Source organism: Perca fluviatilis, chromosome 9 (genome assembly GCF_010015445.1).
Source record: "Perca fluviatilis chromosome 9, GENO_Pfluv_1.0, whole genome shotgun sequence".
Lineage (NCBI taxonomy): Eukaryota > Metazoa > Chordata > Actinopteri > Perciformes > Percidae > Perca > Perca fluviatilis.
Genome location: NC_053120.1, coordinates 13,745,998 through 13,771,336, shown reverse-complemented (window position 1 = coordinate 13,771,336; position 25,339 = coordinate 13,745,998). Strand labels below are relative to the sequence as shown.

General features: G+C 40.3%; 1 protein-coding gene and 1 long non-coding RNA gene across 2 annotated transcripts in view; one reads left to right on the top strand and one right to left on the bottom strand.

Annotated features, from left to right (window-relative positions):
- anos1b (anosmin 1b) overlaps positions 1 to 25,107 on the top strand; it is a 43,762-nt gene extending 18,655 nt beyond the window's left edge. The window contains exons 3-15 of the mRNA XM_039811837.1: positions 7,895 to 7,957; positions 8,886 to 9,093; positions 9,651 to 9,835; positions 11,643 to 11,772; positions 14,759 to 14,852; positions 15,428 to 15,671; positions 18,537 to 18,675; positions 20,023 to 20,253; positions 20,568 to 20,662; positions 22,468 to 22,630; positions 24,156 to 24,388; positions 24,652 to 24,795; positions 24,910 to 25,107. Coding sequence (XP_039667771.1) covers positions 7,895 to 7,957; positions 8,886 to 9,093; positions 9,651 to 9,835; positions 11,643 to 11,772; positions 14,759 to 14,852; positions 15,428 to 15,671; positions 18,537 to 18,675; positions 20,023 to 20,253; positions 20,568 to 20,662; positions 22,468 to 22,630; positions 24,156 to 24,388; positions 24,652 to 24,792 — 1,926 coding nt within the window. The 3' untranslated portion in view covers positions 24,793 to 24,795; positions 24,910 to 25,107. The remainder of the gene's footprint in view (positions 1 to 7,894; positions 7,958 to 8,885; positions 9,094 to 9,650; positions 9,836 to 11,642; positions 11,773 to 14,758; positions 14,853 to 15,427; positions 15,672 to 18,536; positions 18,676 to 20,022; positions 20,254 to 20,567; positions 20,663 to 22,467; positions 22,631 to 24,155; positions 24,389 to 24,651; positions 24,796 to 24,909) is intronic.
- LOC120565805 overlaps positions 24,265 to 25,339 on the bottom strand; it is a 42,706-nt gene continuing 41,631 nt past the window's right edge. The window contains exon 3 of the long non-coding RNA XR_005640289.1: positions 24,265 to 24,332. This is a non-coding gene — a long non-coding RNA (uncharacterized LOC120565805). The remainder of the gene's footprint in view (positions 24,333 to 25,339) is intronic.

Genomic DNA, 25,339 nt, shown 5'->3' with positions numbered 1-25,339 from the left:
CTTTAAGGGTTTCCTCCCAGTCACACATGCTTGGTGTATATCCATAGGTAGATGTCCAGCTGGTGTCTCTAAGGCCGGTTACACACTGGAAGTGTCGCGCGAGCGTGTCAGCTGCGTGGCGTGTCCGTTTATATTTCGGCTCCCATGTTAACAGGTTAGAGCTTACACACTGCCGGCGTGAGAAATAGAACCGACGCCTATTTTTCACGCGAGCGTGTTGGAAGCGTTTCCAGGCAAAATAGAATAGGAAAATATGTTTATATGTCATTTAGACACAACTACATATTAATAAATGACATATTGATGTTTGAAAGTCTAGGTTTTGACATCAATGTAGATATAAATGTAATACAAAATTTCAGAGAAAAGATTTTCAAATATTGCACCTGTCATACAGAACAAAATATTCTGTAACATATTTTGCAGTCAATACTGCCGACGTTGTCTTGCTTTAATCAAATCAGTAGGCTATATATAAATGGTAGGATAGGCTACGATAACAACGTAGTGTGTGTTCTGAGTGACGGTCCAACATCAGATAGGCTATATAGGCTCTTTACAGCTACACAAAGTTGTTCAGACAGCCCACTTACCCATTTATCAGTTTGAATCTGTCGGCACTATGTCCCGAGATCAGCCCTCCCTGTACCTAGCAGCAGGAGACACACTTCTGAAATTTAGGACACAGAAAAATCCACGCAGCTGACAAGCAGCTGAGACGTTTGTTTGCGCTGGCCAGGTTAGCCATTGTTAGCAATACCAGTTGATGAACACCGCATTACACTGTATTTTAAGCATTCAAACACCGTAGCAACATGTGAACAGGTAGAAGTTGGACAGTACTGTGTGTATGACTGGTTTAATGACACACAAATAATACAGAAGTGCTATTAAACTATATACTACAGCTTTCACTAATGTTGATGCACAGAGTAGCCATGTTGGATTTTGAGGCTGGCTTTGCTCGGGGTACTGTGGGGTTCTCAGACTTTTCAAGACAGAAATCCAACTTCAGAGTACAAAACTGAACGCATCATGAGGCCAGACAAGCTGTAAAGAAAACTTCCTTCAGCTGCTTGTATCAACAATGTCATACTTTCTGTCTCAACTCAGAGTTCATGTATGAAGGTGAGGGTTGGAACATATACCGGTGGGTAAAATGAGAGCTTCAGGCTTAGTTCCACCTTCACCACAACAGTCCGGTTCAACACCTAACACTAATAGTGTGCGCGCCAATCCAGCTTTAAACACACACATAGCATCATACCCTCACTTATGAACAAGATCCCATTCCCAACATAATTGAACTGCTTTAGTTAGGGCAGAAATTTGTTCCAGTGGGGGCTGTCCACTGTTTTACCACACTTGAAGGTGCTGAATCTCGCCTCAATTGCTTTTCATTCAAATCAAGTGTTGGATTAAAATAAAATCAGCAATCACAATGTTATAATCAAAAGAGGCCGCAGGAAATAATAGAAGAGGAATATGTTGGACAGGGTTTCAACAGTCAGGCAGTCATCCCTGTGTGCCAACTCGAAGCTCCCATCTCACTCGCCTCCTTATTAAAGTACAACTCAACCCAGTACAACAGCTGCAAACATCAGCTTGCTAGAATGTATAAGCTTGCATATCAATCTTAATTATGTGTCTTTCTTCTCCTTTTCCCACAGTCATTTTCATTCCCTCTGCTGTTCAGACTTGTCCAGTAGTTTATTAAGATGTCTGGTTGAGATATGTAACATGTACTTGGCCATAAGTGCAAATTCTGTCAAAATATTGTTAGAAATGCAAGCTCATGTTCGCAGGGCATTTAAAGGAATACATGAGATTTTCAAATCTGAACCTGATATTTTGGCCTTCTAGAAAGTTAACAAACCAGCAAAACCTTTGTAGGTCGAGTATTTTGACAGCCACCTGCCATCAACACATCAATTTCTTAATTGTCCATACTTCCTTCCTTTATCTGTCCAAACAGAGCAGTCAGTGTAGCAATCTTATTTTAGACAGAGAGAAAGCACAGAGAGAAAATGATTAGGGGAAACATAGAGAGAGAAAGCTCTGGGAGGATTTAGTCTGAGGTTATTGTGGGCACATGTGATTTGAGAGGTGAGGAAGTTAACCACCAAACTATCTCGAAGCATTTGTCTTTTTGACTATCCTCCCAATCTCTATTTCTCCAGCCTTTCCTCTCCTCCCGCAAGCTGCTGATTTAAGTTAGCTCTGGTTGTTGTACATGTATTTCCAAAGGTCTGGCAAAAGTATAACATGCTTTTCAAAGGGATTTTTCACTCACGTACCACAAAGCCTGAAGTGTGTGTATTCCTGTGTGTATACTTGTATGCGTGTTTGCAAATTCAAAATATAAAAGTGTGTTCTTGCCCTCTGTAATGTTCTGTAGAATCTTATTTAGCATATATATGTGGTTACTACTGAATGTAGCACTGTGACATCAATAAATCAACACTTGTGAATTAATTGTGACACAGTATTTGACCATCATTGACTAACTTAAGCCTGATGATGTGAAATGAGGAAGGCATACATGAAAAAGCTAAATTTAGATTTATATTCACACCGAGTTATTAAACGTCTGCATGTACTTCTTTTTCATAATCTTAAGTATTTAGAAACACGTATTGTAAGTTTTTCTTTCATGTTTTCTCAAAACATTGGTTGTAATTAGATATTTTATCAGTATTAGTCACGGACAGTAGTTGTAGACTACTAGCCTAAAGCTACCATTATTGTTTCCTTACAATCACGCTCCTGTTAGTTTGTTGTTTGGGTGGCCCTCTACTTCTCTCACTACACCTTTAACCTGAAGTCAGTATGTGACATCACTGGGCCTGCATCCACCACTGAACTGCATGTGACAATGTGGGCCACCGGGTCAGATTTCGCAGGAAATCTGCTGGATTGCTTTGCAGGAGAAAACATGACGAGGATGCTATTCTTCACTTCAAACAGAGCTTTCAGGTTCTCAAAATAGCTGCTGGTGGAAGATAAGAAAAGCTGATGAACTTTCAAGTTCTTTTTTGTGTGTTTAAGAATAAGAGACTATTTGCAGAAGAAGAAATATCCTTTTTTTTAAGCAACAAGATTTATCGGAAATTTGGTCTCAACTTTAAGAGATGCTTGGTCATACCACCCTGGGATTGTGGCATGCAGTCATAGCTACAATTTTACAACTCTTTTTCTTGTCATTCACACTGATAGAAAGATGTTTAAAGAGCCTACAAGGGTTTGGTATTATACCATAATACTTTCTTGGTACAGACTGAAATGCGTCTGTATCTAAAATTTTAACATTTAGTTTCCAGTTGTACAACAATTAACATTTGAGCTTTGTTAAATAGATAAAGGGTTTTGTCGAAAACATGTTTATATTTGTCAACTTAAGGGATTGAAAACATAATTGCAAAATAAAAGTCTTGATGCTCACACTAAATCTAAAGGAGTAGTGAAAGAAGTTAAACGGTACCTAATCCTAAATACTACACATACTGTATGTTCTTTATGGGAAAAAATATGAAAAAGACTCTGAACAGCTGAACACATAAATGAACATAAATAGTTTTTCACATTGCACACAGTGAACTGGTGATGGTGTATGGAGAATGAGCACATCTGGTCTGTGGCTGTCTTTGTCTCTCTCTCTCTCTTTCCCTTTCCTCTGGACCTGTTTCACAATTTGTCTTTCATCTCTTCTCTCCTTTTCAACTGACACTCACTTCTCCCCCCCCCCCCATCCACTCTGAAACCACATCTCTGCTCCCCTCCCTCTCCCATTTCCTCTCCTCCCTCTCGCTGAGTGTGGCTGTCATCCCTCTATCGTGGCAGGTGAGGCCATAAAACAGCAGTAGAGGCCAAAGCAGGGCCGAGAGACAAGGTGTGTGTGTGTGTGTGTGTGTGTGTGTGTGTGTGTGTGTGTGTGTGTGTGTGTGTGTGTGTGTGTGTGTGATTAATTATTATACAGATATCTGAGGAGCTCACTATGCAAACTGTGCACACATATGGACACATACACAGTGATTAATCGAGGCTCTGTTGTTACAGTGTGTTGGTGTGTTAAACAGTAACACCCCTGATGTCTGACCTCTGCTGTGTCTACCGCCTTCTCTCTCACACACACATAACTCATCATGTCGCCTTCAAGGCCAAAAGTGTCCGTTCGTCTCTCAGCTCCACTTACACAAATATGGTGCATGTACTTTTCAGTGATTAACAACATCCAAGTGATATTTGAGAGTGTAAGGTGTGTACCACGTACATACCTCGAGTGTTTTCAGCTTAAATCCATTTGCCTTGATCCTCCCTTTCTCCCTTCTCTCTCTCTGTCTCACCTTTCTCTCCCTACTGAGAGTAAAATAATACATACCCACATTCATTACTTCAGTAATACAAGTAAAATACTCTTTTGCATGTAAACCATTTGCATTCAGCATTAGTAACAGTAGAGATCATTAGAGTATAGGACTATTACTGGCAAAATATATAAAGTATCAAACATTAAAGTAACTCTTATGCAGAATGGCCCCTGTCAGTGTTAAATTTATATTTTATTGGATTGTTATTGCTGTTGCATTAAAAGAGAGAGAGAGAGAGAGAGAGAGAGAGAGAGAGAGAGAGAAAAAGCATATACGGCAGTATGTGGCGGTTAACATTGATTGTGTGGCGGGCCGCCACAAATATATCAATGTATGGGAAACGCTGGTATTGGTGTTTGCAAGAGTTAGTATTCTGTATTATCTAAAATATATGGTATGGATGTGTTCCCTTTAGCCTTTGTTAGATACCGTAGAGGAGAGACAATGACAGGAAAAGGACTCAAATCTGTGACATTGTGATTACAAAGTCAGCTATCTAAACCTTTATTTCACAGGGATGCCCCGGAAGCTGGGTAAAAACCCCCAAAAAATAAACTTCAGTGGGGATGTATGTTTTAGCCCTGGATAAGAAGAGGATAAGTCAGGGAGAGCAGAGGAAGAAGGAGAGGAGAGGTGTTGAAGTAGGGGCAAGTAAGGAGGTAGAGAAGTGGCAGTGCAGGGAGGAAAGGTCAAGGAGGAAAAAGAGGAGTGATAATGTGAAGACAGGAGATAAAAAGAACAGAGGATAATAGAAAGCGGACAGAAGGTGGAAAGAGTAGAAGGGAAGGGTATGAAAAATGAAACGTCTAGCTGATCAAAGTGGCAGCAAAGGATGAAGGGAGAGTACAAAAGTGGGCACGGTTTGGATGGCTCCCCGGAGCAAATTCCCAAAGCCAGTACTGACAGCTTTAAATGTGTTGTTTTGTCCGACCAGCAGTCCAAAAAACAAAAATGTTTGCTATTGTAAAATACTAAGGAAACCAGAAAATACTATCATTTGAGAAGCTCAGGCGACACAATCTTTTGCATTTTTCTTCTGCATGGCTCCAAATGATTAGCGATTATCAAAATAGTTTGTGATACATTTTCTTTTGATTGACTAATCCATTAATTGACTAATCGCTGCTGCTCTAGATGTGTGTTGCACATTAGTTTTTACTAGTAAATATAGACATAATTTTAGCATAGTCCACTAGTATTTGACTAATCAAAATATACTGTACACAAAACTGTTATATGAATTCTATAATATTATCAGAACTTTTTTAACTCATGATATCAACATGAACAATTTACAGAATACAAATATGTGTTACAATCTGCAGCTTAAAGGAACACGCCGACTTATTGGGAATTTAGCTTATTCACCGTAACCCCCAGAGTAAGACAAGTCGATACATACCCTTCTCATCTCCGTGCGTGCTGTAATGCTGTCTGACGGCTCCAGCATTAGCTTAGCCCAGCACAGATCCTGCAGGTAACTGGTTCCAACTAGCCTACTGCTGCGAATTGTGACAAAAGTGACAAAATAACGCCAACATGTTCCTGTTTACATGTTGTGATTTGTAGAGTCACAGCGTATACAAAAAACAACGTAACATGAGACACAGCCATCTTCTATCCGTAAACAAACCGGGAACTATATTCTCTACAAATCTCAACATGTAAATAGGAACATGTTGGAGTTATTTTGTCACTTATTCAGAGCAGTAGGATTACTGGAACCATTCACCTGCCTTTTCTGTTATGGGCTGATGCCGCTGGAGCCGTCAGACAGCTTTACAGCACGCACGGAGATGAGAAGGGTATGTATCGACTTGTCTAACTCTGGGGGTTACGGTGAATAAGCTAAATTCACAATAAGTTGGCGTGTTCCTTTAATGCATGTTCCTGATTAATGCAAACCTGATTGAATGTGCCTGAGAACGAGGCAGTAAGCTGTGGAATAGCAAGCAAAAAGACTTCTTTTTGTTTAGCTATTCAACAGACAGTATATTAAAGACGGTGAAATAATTATAGGACCCACAAAGGTAAAGTTTTAAGATCATGGAAAAGCCACATCAAACAATTGTCTTTTAAATATGTGCACTGATTTCTGAGTGTTTGGAACACAGTGGACATTTTTATTTTGTCACTATTGGGATCCACTGTAACCTACATAAATCTAGCCGATTACAGCCCTGTGGAGAAACAAACTTTTTACTGCCACATTTCAAACCTACAGAGCAAGAGTGTTTAATACTCAATAGGGATAATTTGGGGGGGAGTATCACTTTAAGCTAACCCAAACCTTTTCATCCATGACTTGAATGAAATGAGCCGACTGTACAACATTAAACCGCTATCATGCTTCACGCCGAGACTCCATTTTTTGTCCCACAGGCTATGAAACCAGCACATGTGGCTCCACTGGGTTTGGTTTGTTGATGCTGTATGAATCCCAGTGACAAGTAACTATGAATTGTTTGTCTTTCATTTTATAAATTAAAAGTTTACATGGTCTTTAATGCAGTGCTCACGTATGATGATAACCCTTAAAGTGTTCATAATCATCAGTCTGCAAATAAGTCTATCTAAAACAGCTGGGGTTTGAGAAAATACTTTTTCATCCAACAGTAGCCCATTTATTTGTGCAGAAGAAGTTTTTATGGCTTTTTGTTGATTCTGTTTGTTCCCGTGGAATCAGTACGAATGAATAAATTGGAGAAATGATTGAAGCCAGGCACACTGGGGAGCTGAGGGAGGGAGACAGACAGAGGGAGGGATGGGGGGGGCGGGGGGGGGGAGAGGTTCGGGGTGAAACCGCAGTTTTTATATGTTGTCTGGTTTTAATTTGGTAAGAGCCATCATTCACCAGTTCACTGAGGTGGCAAACCAGATGAGTGTGTGCATGTGTGCATTAGGAGTGTGTGTTTTCTCTGTGTTCCATATCTGCTTAAATACTAGACCTCTGCAAAGGCTAAAATCCTCTAACACTATGTCATTTATTCTTGTTCAAACATGTTTTCTTTCTTGTATTTCTTCAAACCTCAGCTATATAAAGGGACAGTTAGACATTTTTGGAAATACACTTATTTTCAATTTCTCTTGTAAGTATGTGTCTAATATAAGGCATTGTTTTTAAGTTTGTGTGTCTTAATCATTGCAAAATGTGGTCCTGGAGACATCTACTGTAGCGGGAACTACCACAGAGGTGGTTTTTGAGGACTTTGCTGTCTGTCTGTCTTTTGCCACCGCGATAGCATCACAACTGTGCAAGATGCATTCATGAAGCTTTACATGTGTAAAGTTTGAAGATTCTGTGGTGATAGAAAGGGCACTGGAAATGTTTGTCCTAAGCTAAGCTAACCAGATGCCTGCTATAGCTTCATATTGATCCTCTCATCTCTCCACCAGAAAGCAAATAATTATATTTCCCAAAAATGTTGAACTATTGCTTTAAGAAGGTGTTGATGATCAAATGTACTTACTTTATTGTGCCTAAAGCCTCATATTTTGCTTATTTATATTTGTTTGTTTATGTGTAGTGCCTACAGCCATGCAAAGAACTGTGGGAAACCAGGAAGGTCCTTTCTCCAAAGTCTTGTGAGGTAAGACAGAAAGAGAGTGCATAATGTGTGTGTGTTGTGTGTGTGTGTGTGTGTGTGTGTGTGTGTGTGTGTGTGTGTGTGTGTGTGTGTGTGTGTGTGTGTGTGTTATGCATGCGTGCGTGCGTGTGTGTGTCACAACACCCTTGGTGGCTATATCACTCCTGCACCCGAAACTTGCTTTTGTTGGCCCCATGAAGCTGTTTTCTGACTGTGTATGCCATGAATGAGCATTCATGTGTGTGTTTATGCAAGCTTATGTGTTATGAATAACATGTTTGTGAGCTTTTAAATGTATACATTTGGGAGTGTACAGTGGTTATGTGTGTATATATATTGTGTGTGTGTGTGTGTGTGTGTGTGTGTGTGTGTGTGTGTGTGTGTGTGTGTGTGTGTGTGTGTGTGTGTGTGTGTGTGTGTGTATGTGTGTGTGTGTGTGTGGCCCTGAATGATTATTTGTAAAGCCAGTCGCTGTGGTCTTCATATTAGTTTTTCATCACAATAGCTGAAGCATGTTACTGGCTGGATGGCTGGTTGGGAACACAAGGCAATTCAGAGCTATTAGTTAAAGCTTGTGTTTACATTTTGATGATCTGCAGCCATGTTCCCGCACACACACACACACACACACGCAGCACGCATGCACACACACACACACACACACACACACACACACACACACACACACACACACACACACACACACACACACACACACACACACACACACACACACACACATACACGCATCCCCTTTTAGAGCAGATCTCAAGGGCTGGAGTCAGTAGGAGTTTACCATACCATATACCAGGATACACTTTCACCTCTGCTGTGTGTTTTTCTGCCTTCATATGTGTGTTCATACATTACGCATTGTTTATGTTGTGTGTCAACTGTAATAATAACAATTTCCCCCTGTTCTTTCTCTCAGAAGCAGACCGAGTGTGTGACGAGCAGGGAGTTTCTGACCTCTCTGAGGTTGTCTCGTCAGGGGGACTGCCCTCCGCCTCAGAGAGCCACCGGATTCGCTGCAGCCTGCGTGGAGGGCTGCTCAACAGACCAGCATTGTCCCTCCCCCAGGAAATGCTGCTCTAATGGCTGTGGACACACTTGCCAAGCCCCATCCAATCTATATAAAGGTAAAGGCAGGTTGGGACTTGTGTGTAACATCTTGTGGGTTTTATTATGAGAGGCTGCTGTCACTGCTGTCACTGCCGTTCAGTGAACATGCTTTTAGTTGTTTCTTGTTCCTATAGCGTTTAAATGTACTTTTTGTGAGTTTCTTTGGTCAGAAGTGTCTGCCAGATAAATGAAATGCAATTTAATGTAATAACCATCCTTAAATACTGCCTGCTTGACTGCATCTAAAGTCCCAGGCGGCCCGCGGTGGTTAAAAGCTCCAGCTCAAGTCTGTGTGGAACTAGTCATGAGTACAAACTGCCTCAGACGTTGTAACGCTTGTTCCTAGTGTCACTTTGTTGATAGTCAAGTCATTTTTTTTATATATCCCAAATTACAATCTGTACATATACATACAATAGATACTGCATTATACAACATACAATACCCTTCTACCCGTAGACCATCAATCTCACAATCACTTTGTGTTATTTGATGTTACGTAAATGTTTTTTTAAATAACTTTCAAATAACATCACTTTCCTGTTTTGACCTTTTAAATAATCATTTGCTCCAGGTGTTCCTTTGAAGCCTCGCAGAGAGATGAGCTTCGTGGAGAATTCAGAGGGCCATGTGAAGGTGGTGTGGGTGTCAAAGTTCAATGTCAGCGTGGAGCCGGTCGTTTACATGCTCCAGTCTCGCTGGAACGTCGGGATTCATCCCAGTGAAGACCAAGCCTCTCCATGGACTACTGTAGCCATGGTAACTACAGTAACCAGCAGCATCTCACCTTTCCCCCTCGGTCTTTACTTTTTTATGATTAGAAGGTTCAAGATATTGAAATTATTAAGAAATTCAGTTTTTGAATCATCTTTTCACATTTAAATAGATACAGAATCATTATGTCAATACCCCCCCCACACACACACACACACAATATTGGGGAATATTAGCTGGGGAGATGTTGATGAGGGGTAGCTGTTAGCTAGAAAAAACAACCTTGTAACAACATGGCTCATTGCTGATTCTGTCTTGAGTCATTGCAGCCATAAAAATGGCTCCCTGTGCCTTTAACAGTGGAGCAGCGCCACAAACTTCGTAACATATCTTTAACTCATAACTCTCAATTTGCCTCGAATGATGAAACTTCTCAGCTATGGAGATGGATGTTAGACTCTGTTTCCACCTCATCAGTCTGCTGCCTTACTGTCTAAACCTCTCCACCCCAGCCAGTCTCCCATTCTGCCAGGGTAAACCGTATGTCTGTGTGTGCGAATGAGTGAGTGTGTGTGTGTGTGTGTGTGTCCGTGTGTGTGTCCGTGTGTGTGCATTGTACGTCCGTGTGTGTGTGTGCGTGTGTGTGTGTGTGTGTGTGTGTGCCTGTGTGAGGTTAGGTAAATAAGCAGAGCTTAAAAAGGAACCACAGGCAGCCACAGTCGTTCCACCGGCTGACTCTGAATGACTGAATGCTCATTATAGACTTAAATAGATGGCAGCTCGTGTCTCTGTGTGTGTGTGTGTGTGTGTGTGTGTGTGTGTGTGTGTGTGTGTGTGTGTGTGTATGTGTATGTGGGGATGAGTAGATTTTAAGCAGTTGATTACATTTGCACTGTCAGGGAGACAAAACATGTGAATCTTTAGCAATTTGAGCCATCATTTGGGCAAATCGTTTAATTTTACTATAATCAGATGGAATTCCAATCCGGCTGTGTTCATCGGACTTTCCACCTCATTAACTTGTGAAACTTCTACGTCTAAAAGTACATAGGGCTCTGTCATGTTTTTTAGAAAAAGAAGACAGTATGGATTTGTGAAAGATGACGGAATATTTTTGCCCAAATGGGCTTGGATTGAAGCAAACTTTCATTTACAAATTGAGAAACTCAAAATAACACTGATTTCATTTTTAAAAACTTGTAGGACCTGGAATAATGTTTTGCCAATACTTAGACATTTTGGGAAATAAATGTATCGTTCCCTCGTCACCCAGTGAAACTTCCCACGGCGTTGCCACGTGCTTGACAATTCATTTGTTGAACAATTAAGACGCGGGCGTTACAATAACATAACTTGATAGGTGAGAAATGTCAAATAGCTCAAGAAAACACTCATCCCCTCTTGCAGTTTCCACTGTCACCTCCTTAGACTGACCCCGTCCCTCTGTTTCACTTCTGATTTAAGCTCAGTGACGCAGATAGGCCACCACCCACCCCAACCGGGGTAGGGGGGGGCAACGCTGAATTATGACGTGACAATAGTGAGACTTGTTTTTAAAGAGAAAGAGTTTAAAATAGAACACCATGCTGAAAAACAGTGTTTTGCTGCACTCTCTGGTTGAACATTTCAAGCCTGTTTGACCTGTGACGCCACCTAGCCTCACTGATGGTCGGGATGTCACAGTGTCCTGGAGTACACCTGTACATCGCTGTAGTAAGGTGAAAAGTTGAACCAGTGGGGGTCAGCAAAAACAATATTTTCAGGGGATGTTATGACTCTTTAAATCTGTCGGGAATCATGTATAATTGTATCTGTCATGCACCTGTTATATGTGATGTGTTTGTATTTTCAGACCCTTTCTGAAGATGTGGTTCTGTCAGATTTGAGACCTCAGCGCTGGTACCAGTTCAGAGTAGCAGCCATTAACAGCCATGGCAGCAGAGGCTTCACCACACCCAGCAAACACTACATCTCCAGTAAAGGTAATACAAACACAGTTTAAACACATGCTTTCATTTTCTTTCGAGAGCTGTTACTAGAGTCCCACAGAGAGTGATGATTCCTTCTGTGTGTTTCCATAACTTACTGTTGAATTTTGATATTCTGTCGTGAGACACTGAGCAAAACACATATTCTTCCGTTCCATTTGTGTCATTTTATGAGAGATATTACATCTCTCTGAGGAAAAGTCAGAAACTCTGGAACATTTCCAGTCCTCTTCTTTCCTGTTCTTACTCTCTCTTTCACTCAGAGTTGATGGATAAGGTACACAGCAATGGACACAAAGCAGGAACACTATCAGGCAGTCCATAAACACAGACAGGAAACAGAAAATACACAACTGCCCATGCCCTTATTCACACATACATATACAGTACACATGCTCATTCAGTTGGTTTAGTGCCAAAACCCTGTTGTGACAGGGTAAGAGTGAGAGTAAGACAGTAATACAAACACACAGACACACACACACACACACACACACACACACACACACACACACACACACACACACACACACACACACACACACACACACACACACACACATACGGTAGGAGGTCCTAGCTCTAATGTTTAGCAGACTTAGGTCATATTGATGTTGCGCCAGGATTGGCTCGTGATATGAATGCCCTGCCAGGATTGGCTAGAGCATGTTTGTATGTGAATAATGACTTCAGGTTGGACTGAGCTTTGGAAAAAGGTTCTTTATCAGTTGAGCACTTATGGGAGATTATAAAGAGGTGTCTGAGATAGCATTTTCCACCGCCTTCAACAAAACACCAAATAGTAGAATTCCTTATGTAATAATGTTTAGAGAATATACAACCTGTGTCACAGTATACTGAAACTTCTCTGGTGGCCTATCAACGTTTATACAAACATAACAATTATAATTAATAGGACATTTGGGAAATACTCTTATATGCTTTTTTTTTGCAGAAAGTTAGACAAAAAGATTCTAATGTCTGTCCTTTACATATAAACCTGGAATTATACTTCTCTGGGCTGCATGTAAGCCAACATTTTTTTTATTTGTACGGATTGAGGATTAAGGGTATATCGTAAGTGTCAATAAATCAATCAATCAAAGTATTTTATTGATCCCCAGGGGGAAATTGAGTTTGTTACATATGAATATATTCTCAAATAGAATATATAAATATAGACTATAAAATATGTAAATAAAAAAAATCTATAATATGAATACTATAATAATAACAATGAATAATAATTGACGCGCAGGTCTGCACTACGCGCCATTGAGTTGTTACTCATAACACTCTTCCCAGTGTAGGTTCACAAATAGGTTTACGTGTATCTCTGCAGAAAAATAATTCCAGGTTAAGGCGATAGCCAGCAGCCAGTGAAAAAATATAATTTGTGCTTTTACGGTGGATTATGTGGGTTATTTCTTTGCTGGGAGCAGTAACTTCCTGAATTCTCCGCTGTTTCCCCCTGTTTCCAGGCTTTATGCTAAGCTAAGCGGCTGCTGGCTATAGCCTATTATATACAACAGACAGAAATGAGAGTGGTATTGATCTACCCATCTAACTCTCTGCAAGAAAACAAGTAGGTTTATATCCCAAGGTACTGAATTATTCCTCTAAGATACGGTGTGTGTGTGTGCGTGTGTGTGTGTGTGTGTGTGTGTGTGTGTGTGTGTGAGAGTGCCAGGGTTAAAGGTTAAAGACACACTTCTAAATAACATCTGATCGGTGTCAGAGTCTTGTGTTTCCAGTTCATTAGTCAGAGGTTGGAGGTCAGGGGTCACAAGTCAGGAAGCTGGGAGATGTAGGGATGGTTGGAGTTCCTCCACTGTGACCTTATTCTAACCAGAGAGAGAATCTGAATTTGAAAATCCCCTTTCCTGTTCATTCAGATATTAGGGTTGCACAGCGCCTGCCAACAGTAATTACTAGGGAATGTCTGGTTCAGAGAACTCATCTTGATGTCTTCATCTTATGAAACAATGGACTGAAATCGGCTGATTGTGAAAGACGCACACAGTGAAAAAGGCCTCCAAGAAGAAACGTGTGTCTTGGATATGATCTGTAAATTACTGCTGGCACTGAGATATACCCTTCTTATTCCAAAGAAAAAACACATGCACACACAAACAGGCCAGGTCTTGCAGTCCGAATATGCTGCCCTAACTTTGATCTCTGCATCTGGGTCAGCCAAGCACAGCCTGGGGCCTGTGTGAGGCCTGCCATGGGGGATGTAGTTCTAATCAGATATATTGTGTAGTTTTAATCAAATACAGGACTGGGGTTTGAGTTTCTAATGAGATACAGAGCCAGTGTTGAAAGAGCAGCGATCACAGGATTTAATCTTGGATTGAACAGTGACTAGTGGTGGTCCCCTTTGGTCTGTGTTGTGGTAGCTACTGAAAAAGGAGGCTTCAGTCTTCTCCAGTATCGCTCACCTTTGATGCTGGAAATCTAATTGGCTTTGTAGACTTGAATGAGACCAAGAGGAAATTAGGTTCCCCCCCAGACATTGAGTTATTACAATACAGTCAAGCTGGTTTGAACGGTCTTTGCCCAATTAGTCTTCACTAAATCTCCATATAGATGTAATGCTTTCTTGCCACTGGAGCAGTATATGAGAAGAGATGGGAGTATGAGGGTGAGCTATTTGTCATTAGAAACAGTTGGGACAAACGTGTCCAGGGTGTCATTTTCACAGGGGATGTCCTATCCTCTTTAACAGTTTCATTTTGATTTATTGACATCAATCTCTTTAAATACTGCCCTCTGACTGTCTATCTGCCAAATCCCCATGAAAGAACCTTTGAGTTAATAAAATGTTGAAAGACTCATCTCAGTCACCTTCAATTATTACGCTCACAGCAATAAGCTTAACAGGCAGCAGCTGAGAAAGGTACCTACACCTATTTTTTTGATGGTAATTTCTGCCATTTCTCTCTTGACAGCATTTTTCTCTGACCATTTCTCTCTGCAGACCCCTCACCTCCAGAGCCTCCAATGAATGTCAGAGTGAGCAACCACACTCTAGACTGGACGGGTTCACAACCAGGGACCCATCTTACAGAAAGGTATCTCAATAGATGAAATATTATTAGATAAATAAATGTCTTTGCTATTTTCCTTGCTGGGTTAGTTGCTATGCATCATTTCAGGACTGCAGGCTGCAGTTGTAAGTCATAAAATGTCTTTAAGTGGATTGTCAGTGCCTGTCTGATGGCGTAGCTGGATGCAAATTACAGTTCATCCTTGACCTTATTCCAATAATAAATTGCAGCGCCTTTTCTATTTGTGTGTTTTAATGGTAAACAAGGTCATATAAAGTTTAGATAATTTCTTGGATCAGCAGCAATATTGCAATCAAACATTTAATAACAGAGGTCAGGTCTCAAATTGTAACGTGCTGATAACATATCTGACAGCACATACATAGAATAAATTAAATATATGAAACCCAACATTGAAAGCAGATGACAAACAAGTATTGCAACTATTTATCTACCACACCAGTGCAACGTGTTCATAAACAATTACTTCTAATCTAAACTTTAAACTTATAAGGAAGTACCTTTCTTTTACTTTATTACCACAAATGTGTTTACATCCATGCTGGGATGTTGTTTGACTTGTTGCTTTCTCCCCTCAGGTCGGAAGGAAGTGGGGTCACAGTTGCGGTCTTAATAAGCTGGGAGCCCCCCAGAGAGGGAGACCTGCCAGTCCACAACTACAGAGTCACCTGGATGTCTCGACATACACACACAGCGCACAAACACATGCACACACTGCATGCACACACACATACAGTGCACAATAACATGCACACACGTCCTACACACTCACGCACACCAGAACAAGGTAAAAAGGAGACCAACAGCAGAGTGACTCAGGGGGTAAGGGAACGTTTTTTAAAAACTCAATTACACTGAATAAAAGAATACAATGATTTAACTATTATTTATTTTATTATTTTCCCTATTCTGTGCAAACTATGCCCATCAGAAACGTACATGTATGAACACATGACACACAAGTCCTTAAAAAGAATAAATGAAAAGCGCACATCTATAGCTGCACCTGAGAGATTTTTAAATCCATGCACAACACGTACGCACACATGCACACATACACTACAGTGATTTTACAGCCCTCTGCAGTGCTCAAACAGGTTTAAACAGCTACTGTATGCAAGTGGTGCAAACTATTTAACTCATTTAATATGATTATAGCAACTGTATGTTGTGTATGTTTAAAGTTCAGCACAAGTAAACAGGAAACAACACCATAAGAACGGATGGTACTCACATTCAACATTTCTTTATATTCATTCTTAATGTTAGACATTAAATGATTACCTCAAATTAAAGAATGTCCTGCTGAGCCTGTAAACCAGTTAAAATCCTACCAATGAAAAGTAGGTGGAGGCATAGTGGAACTACTAAAAAATTAGGTGATGAAAAGAAATCCTCTTGATATTCTGCATTTTTTGTTGAATTTGCATACTTAAAACTTGAAACATACATGCCACTACTACATAATATATATATATATATATATATATATATATATATATATATATATATATATATATATATATATATATATATATATATATATATATATATACATACCAAAATAAGGTTTATATGTGCATTACATTACATCTTGTTTTGACGTGTTTACACTGAAATCCCTGTTTGGCACGCTTTTCTTTTACTTTTGCAGACATTTTGTGCATATGTTCCTTGTGAAAATGCAATATTGTCCTCAGACAGACATACAGTACCATTATCTTCATGGGACATAACTTTGTTAGAGTGCTATGACAACACTCAGGTCTGGCTTTACAGCGGTGAAATAACATGACAACTTAGCCATGATAGACTGACTGACAACAGAGACAATTGGCTTTCGTGCATTTAGATAACATGTTTAACTCAAGTCAAAGCATCTGGAAATGGACTGACAACATGCCAGTCATTGCAGCACATAGACATTAGCGATTGAGTGTTCAGTTATCAGAGAAGTAAAGCATAAGATCTGTGCAAAGGTAGACTTATATGATTGATTGAATATTTATTACTGTAGCTGCCAGCACAACATGTAAATCATCATTACAAGCATTAGACCAGGAGAATGATGGGAAGTTATTTTACAGAGGAATAAAGTGAATCACTGCCGTCTCCTTGTTGTTCAATTCAAAGAGTAACTTTGGTAACCTGTTTCTTACTGATTAAAAAAAATTATATTTAATGCAGCAATAACAGTCAGTCAAGAGGGTGGATTTTAGTATTATGATTATAGGCGTGACGGTGATGTAATATGTTCACGATGCAAGTACGTCCAGTCAGCAATGCCAAAATCCCCATAATCACAGTAAACAACACTGATATTACACCTTTGACGCAACAGTTATGATTGCCTGTGCAGTGACTGAACATTTTCTCTTCAAATTAGTAAACAGTACTCTTTGCACAGGATCCTTCAGATATCGACCCACTTACATGTTCAACTCTAATGTGAGCACTCACTTCAAGAGAAGAAATAAAAACATAAACATCAAAGTTTGAGTGTTGTAATGCAAGCGCTTCATATGGACCTAGCTATCCTAAGTAGTAATGGCGATCCCAGACTGAGCCTTGTGGAGCCATTTATCTCTAGTCTGGTCCTCTGTTCTGCTTGGCTGGGAGGCCTGGAATTTAAATGAGGCCCCCTAACTAGTGTTTCCTACTTGCAGCTGCATCTAGATACACACACAGACAGCAGCATCCCAACAGGTAGGTCAGGAACAGAATAACATTTCTACGCTGTGTAAAATAGTTTTCATATTACGGAAAGCATTGATATTTTATTGCTCTCCGTTAGCACATGATCATACATTCCCTAGATGGATATAAAACATATATCCTGTCAGTCAGGAATTTATGCAGGACTGGAGCGATTTAGCATTAAACCTGAAGTAAAAGGGGTAACCCTCTGCTGAATCAGTGCTTTTAAATATACATCAGCCTCTTACATATAATGTTCACTGACATTATGCACCAAAATAGAAATCCAGGCTTTTCTTGCATTCTCTGTTTCACAAATACACACACACACACACACACACACACACACACACACACACACACACACACACAGCTGTACAGGCCATATGTTTTGTCTATCTTGAGAGTAATGGAAATACTTCAACCCCATTTTGTCTGCAGGTCACCAAAACTGCTTTTAACTTGCTTTTGTCTCATTCTGTCTTAAGTGTGCGCACTGACATAACTCCACACACACACACACACACACACACACACACACACACACACACACACACACACACACACACACACACACACACACACCACTTGTTATCATCCAAGCATCTATTTGTTGTGACTAGCTCAAATCCACACAGACAGACAGACCTCATTGACTAAGAGCTTGTTAATGAGCTGTCAGTCAAACAGCGGGCTAATGCAGAACAGGACTGCACTGTCAAAGCGGGGCACACACACACATATACACACACACACACACACACACACACACAGCACTCAAAGTGAGGATTATGATGACAGTAAGGACGGGGAAGATGGTGGCAGTAACTATACTGGCTATAGTGAGGATTCTGAGTTGGTTTTCGAATTTAAGGACACATCTAGCAAGTGAAAGTGAATTAAGACAGAGTAAGAAGTAGCAAAGAACCACTGTTCCTAACCGTTAAGAAAACTTCTCTTTCCATGTTCCCATTCTTTAATGTGTTATAGGCGCAGTGTGAACTGTGGCTGCAGGGTCTGCTGCCTGCTACTTCCTACTTCCTGTCTGTCCAGACAGTGGCCTACTGGGGTCAGAAGCGGCTGAAAAGTCCCAGAGCCCAAATTGTCTTCAATACAATAACTCATACAGGTAAACAAACAAAGCATCTTCCTCATCATGGTATACTTTTTATATTCAACAGTAACACTGTTTACCACTATATCCAATTTTCTCGTCATAATTTCGGTAGAATGTGATTACGTAAAATGCATGAAAGAGTTTAGGCTAGTAATTCTTTTTCTGTCTATTAATATGTATATGCTTTACAGTGGTTGTACAGAGTTTCATAAATATGGTGCATGTTGTGACTGCAGTTTGCTCCACTTTCTCACAACATCTGCAGTTACCTTAAGAGCTAATTATTTTTTATAAGAAATTTGCAGCTTCATATACCATGAATACAGTGTTTTCACCATTTCCTCTCTCAGCAGTATGGATAAGCATCACATCTTTAGATAGACTAATAAATATGGCCAGCTGCAGGTGTAAAGCTTTCATGCCCAAGTAGTGTAAACTGTAGCTTTACTCTTTGTGTTGCTGTGATTCAACAATAAAGCCTCCTAAGGAGCCCCTAGCCACCTTACCCCAAATAGAGACTCACTCAAGTACACATTTATTAACATTTCATTAACTTGTCATGTCATTATTAGATACTGTATGTACAGTCCACTGTACCCATTTGCTAACAGAGCTGTACATTATTGAGTCAATTATTTTAGCTAGTAAGTTGTTAGTTTGTGCAGAGCTGCAGAATTTACTGACTGTCAGCATGTTTTGTGTGCCTACAGCTGCACTGTTTAAAAAAGTGGAAAGTGGTGATGTTAATGGTTGTCCAGGCAACAGAGGTATTTAAAGGCGACCTGTCGGTCAGCCGAGCAGAGGATTATAGCCAGCTGCAGCTCAATTATCAAACCACATACCAACAATTTTATATGGAACATTTATAATTTAGCAGCATTAATATTTGACACAGTCCACATATTGGCCTGGTTTTCCCCCTGAGGGTCAGTTAGGCCAGATAAAGCCAATTAGTGTTTCTATGTGAATGAATTAACGGGAAAGCTAGCTACCATCTGCACCCTCGTCACCAGTTTATGATATTCCAGGCACAATATAATACATTTATATATTCCATGTGCTATATAACAGGTTTCATACATCAAGTCATTCATAAGATGTGTTTTTGTGATGTTGCCAGTTATAGGCAGAACAGCTACTGTATAAATAATGCTTACTGTAGAGTGGTTAAGAAACTGCTTCTTTACTCCAGCATCCAAAGTTTTAAGTTTGTTTCGTGGCTTGCCTCGTTATTTACAAGCTTAAAACTCAAAATATTTTTTTTTACCTTTTACTGCCCTCATTGCAGAAGACATACTGTCAAATCAGCCAATGTTTTAAATTGTAACCTTTATGACTTTTCTCTCTCCTCCACCAAAGGTGAAGACTTCTCCAATGAGCTTCCCTCATCCTCATCATCTCTTCCCTCCTCTCCTTCCCTCTCCTCCTCCTCCCCTTCTTCCTCTGACCTCCCCCTCTCATCCTCTCTGCCTCACCCTGAATCCCCCATTAACCCTGTCACCCCTGGCAACCTGCGCCTGGAGGTTGCTGCCCCTCATTACCATGACGACCAGCTGCAGGTCAAGGTGTTCTGGAAGTGGCCTCACCATGGTGAGTTGAACAACTCAACAATAGAAAAGAAAAAATAGATGCAAAAAAACTTTTTTTGTTGCAGTCTTTACCAACATTTTAATAATTGCACATTCATTTAGAACTGTAGGCAAAAAACCTGCATCAAAGGTTTCCAGTTATACTGTCCGGTTACTAAAAATGAATCCACACCTTACAAATCAGAATCCAGATTTTTCCAACACATTTTTTTCTTAGTTTTCAAACAGTCTAATTCATGACAAATGTATACAAGACAAACACAAACACATGCCCACTTGTAATGTCTGTCTTGTTGCCTCTCTTTTGCTTTACAGGCAGGCAGAGACACCCTGGTCCATACATTTTGCGGTGGCGTCCACATACTTGCAGTACTAATGTTACAAGCACAGAGAGAACAACAACTGTGCAGGTACAGTATAACTTCCCTGGCCGAGTTTTACGTGTCTCTGTGTTTGTGAAATTGTGTATAGATATCTTGGTTTTATGTGAGCATTGTTCTTGTGTCTTTTTGTGTGTATGTGTGTATCAGAGATCCAATTTGACAGAGTTATAGTAAAAGTGATGTTAGGCAGAGATAGAGCGAGATGATGGCAGAGAGACAAAGTTACACAAAGACAGAGGATGAGAGCCATAGATATAAACAGCTTGAAACAAGCTTTTGAGAACTAGCAGCCATAACTTTGACTTGGAACTCAGCTGGTCTGTTGGTAGCTAACGGTTAAGTTACGCAGTTCACTGACCATTTTTAGTAGTTTTAGTTGACCTATATGTAAATAAGAAATCTTTCATCTGCTCTATACTAACGTGTGGAAAGTAATGCCAGCCTCCCTGGTCTCTTTGGTCCTTTTGGTAAAGCAATATGTGCTGCATAACTGACAATACAGTATAGTTGCTGACACTTACATGGCGGCAATTATCCAATTAGTTATGACATAATGTCACATCTATTGTTTTGTCTCTCTGCCATCATCTCGTTATATGTCTGCCTAACATCACTTTTACCATAATGCTGTCAAATCCCTGGTGGATATTGCTTTATTGAAATATAAAAGAATGACAAGAAGGGGTTTGACTGAGAATGATCTCTAGAAAAGTGATTTGCAGAACCATCTCAGCAATGACTACTATTACAGTTTTTCTCGATTGCTATGACACATTTCTTGAAACCCTCACTCATTTTCTCAAAACTGTAAACCAAATTCTCAAACTATATTCACAAAACACCTGACTCTGCTGGCAAAATCAAACAATGCTTTCAGATCATAAACACAGCCAGTCATTACAGTAACTAAACACTACAGAGCATTCGTTAGACATTAACTCACAAATTCAAGAACACAATGTCCAGGGCATGTTACAGAAAAAAAAAAGTTTATTTCATACAGTAAACACATTTTAAAATGAAAACAAAAAGTATATCACAACTTGTACAGTGAATATCTTGTACACTGCAAGTAGTGCAAGAAATACAATATTAAATGTCTGTTTACAGTATTAGGCACTTGTAGAGCAATACAGTAGTCCAACTGCAAAAGGCCAAAGAACATGAAATGAAAAGCACATGACAGTACACTAAAAATATTATGAAACCGCAAAATCAGACATCAGTATGCCACTGTGCCACCTGAGCACTCTGGTTTATATTCTCTACAGTAGGTTTGCCAAAACAAAATCTACTTTAAATCTGCATTTAAAACACCTTCGATTGCAGCTATAAAAGTAAAAGTAAAGCTGTAATAGAGAGGAGCATGTCAAAAGATGAACTGGTATTGAGTATATGTAGTACACTTGATATCTGCCCATAGCACTTCATCAAGAGAAAACTGGACTTGCCAACATTAGATCTTCTTTACCCGCTGTTGTCCCAGTGTTAGCCTCTCGTCTAAAATGATCATTGACCCAGTGGGTTGATAAATATCAAAGTGCTGTGTGCAATTTGCTGATATCAAAGAGCATGATTGCTGTTCATTGAAGTTCAGCCTTTCTTAAATAGTTCTGCCATTTCTCACCATTTGAAGCTGCCAACCTGCAACGCTGCCAAGTGCCACTTCAAACTGTGGTGTTTATTTTAACATGGAGCTAACAAGTTGCTTATATGAGAATAGGGGTAATGTGTATATTTTAAGGAACCCTGTAATATGTCAGTCTTAACAACCAGCTGTGTTCAGTTTAAACTCTTTTTATCCCTAATTTGACTTGATTTTCTCTCTCCAGGGCACCCATCACACCATCACAGGCCTGCTGTTCGCCTGTAAGTACCGGGTCGCCGTGGCAATGAACACTAACCTGGGGTCAGAGGCTGTTGCCTGGGTTACAACCCCGACTTGCTCCTCTATCAGGGTCAGAGGAGGCAAAGCTTTGCCATGCAACACTGAGGGTAAGAGTAACTAAAGACACACACACACACACACACACACACACACACACATGCACGCACGCACAGCATTAAAGCAGTGTTACATTAATCTTCATTAATCCTGTAACCCCTAAATGCCTATATTTAAAAAGTAGTTCTTGAAAGTGGTTTTCTTGTCTTCTTTTGGGAACATTAACCACAAAACATACTACAAACACTAAGTACAATCTTGCACTCATTGAAACACTATATCTATCTATAAATTGCAGGAACGTCTGTCTGTGTGTGTGTGTGTGTGTGTGTGTGTGTGTTAAGCGCATATCTCTCGAACCATTAGTCCGCTGGATTTAAAACTTCACAGGTGTCTTGCTATGGGCATGAGTAAATGCAGTGCCAAGTTTGATGTTGTTTGGATAACAAACGCAAAAGATATCATCGGTAAAAGAAGCACACTGAGTGAGCAGTGAGCAGGACCAGAGACAGATAAAGAGCAGCAGAGCTTTGGCAGCTAAAATGTGACATACACCTCAGGCCCACAAACATGTGCAAAGTAGCACTACGTTAACGATCAAACGACACGAGACAACGTCTCTCTCACTCTCTCTCTCTCTCTGTCGCTCTCTCTCTCTGTCTCTCTCTCTGTGTCTCTCTCTCTGTGTATCTCTGTCTCTCTCTCTGTCTCTCTCTGTCTCTCTCTCTCTCTCTCTCCTCTCTCTCTCTCTCTCTCTATCTCTGTGTGTGTGCCCACACACACAAACGGTCCGGTTCTGGTGGTTGATGAACACATATATGTGCTGATTAGCTCTCATAACAGGCAAGGTGGGTAACACATTGCCATGAGTCTAATGTCTTATTACTCCACATTGTCATTGTGATATTTTGTGATTACATTCTGATTCTGTCAGGTAAATATAGTAGTACAATGTCTTCCTCTGATGTAGAAGTAGCCTACACTGTAAATCAGTAGTGAGGTATACAGTGGAGTTGCACATTAAGTGGTTTGGGGTCCTTCTGTAAGTCATTTTGGGGTACAATTTGGTTTTGAAGAATAGACCTTTTTCACAGCAGACATGTTGACATGTCATAGTATTAATACCATTAATGCTGGCTGCATTCCACTTAGGAGAGGCCCTGGTATTGTGCATGCTGACTCACTGAAATAGCTTCCTGGGACACTTGATGGAATTGAGCCATCGTTAAGGTTATCAATTTCAGCTGTGCTTTTCCTACTATGACTGCTGTGAAAAAGGTCCATTCTACGAGCAGCAATACCACAGGCCAAGCAATCGGCCCGTTCCAAACAGGCACATTTTCAACGGGCACTGCACTAGTATCACAATATTCCAGTAGTTTCAGTAGCCAAAAACCTTTTTTTTATATGCACACGGTAGTTGAAATGCACTCCAAATAATTGCTATTATGAACAAACTTTGATTATTGGTATTGACATTTTAGCATACAAATTGTCATAGTAAACCTACTAAGAAATAATTTGAAAGTGTTCTTTCATAAATGAGAAACTGTTTGTGTCCTTTATTGGTGTCAGAGCGCCTCCTGTCAGGCAAAAAGGTGGTACTGCGTCCAGAACGACTAACTGCAGACTTTCAGCAAGTCAATGGCACCCTGCTCACGACGCTCCGCTGGAGGATGTCCCATCATGCACTGGACCCAGCAGCTGTGGAGGGGTTCCAATTCACCTGGACGCTGCAATCAGATGTTACCACTGCAACAGAAGGGCAGGAAGACACACTTATCTCCCAGACACAGACAATTGCACCGGTGAGACACGAAAAGAGGTCTACATTGTGTGTGTGTGTGTGTGTGTGTGTGTGTGTGTGTGTGTGTGGGGGCCTTTTCAGTTTGGATGATGAGTCAGACATTCAACATTCAAAGAATAAAAAGGTTAACAAATAAAAGATTAATTTCATAATGACACAGCATTTACATATTGTACAATGGAGGATTCTCTATTTTTGTTATTGCCAAGCAAGAATAGTGTACATGTGTGTCTGTGAACTAGTACCCTGCTTCACCATCCACAGTCTCAACGGTCGGTGTCAGTTCATGGTCTTCAGGCTGACAGTGTTTACCAGCTGCAGCTCCAGGTGCTAACAGCAGGGGGCAGCAACGGCACCGCGATCACCAAGACCATACAAACTCCAGCTATCAACACCACACTTTGATAGGTAATTGTGTTTTCTCAGCAAGACACTGCTTTTTTGTGTAGCTACAGACACACTTTTTAGCCCTGTACGTGATAAAATAGCATACATTTTAATCCTACCAATCATCTCTTCTAGGCACAAACCCCACAGCTGTCACTGTCTGCTGCATAACGGTCATCTACAGCTACATCCACTTCTCCATTGTCTTCCACAATTGCTTTCATTACAGTGCAGAAAACATGAAAAAAGCTGTAAAATAAAGAATGTTTCTCTGTGTAAAGTAGATCACTGTCATATATAAACGGTATTTCCTACTCTGACTGCCCCCCCCCCCGCCCCTTTTCACTTTTCAAACATCATGAAGGATGTGAGCTCGCTTTAAATAGAAAACAAAAAACAATCATTCATCTATTCAATCATAAATCTGGCAGCTGTTCTAAAGGTTAAGGCCTAAGTCAATATTGTTTGTACAAATTGTAAAAAAAAACTGTACCTGTACATGGTGCCAGTTTAAAAAAGCACTATGTATTTACAGTTAGTGTAGAAACGCGTATCCTTTAACCAT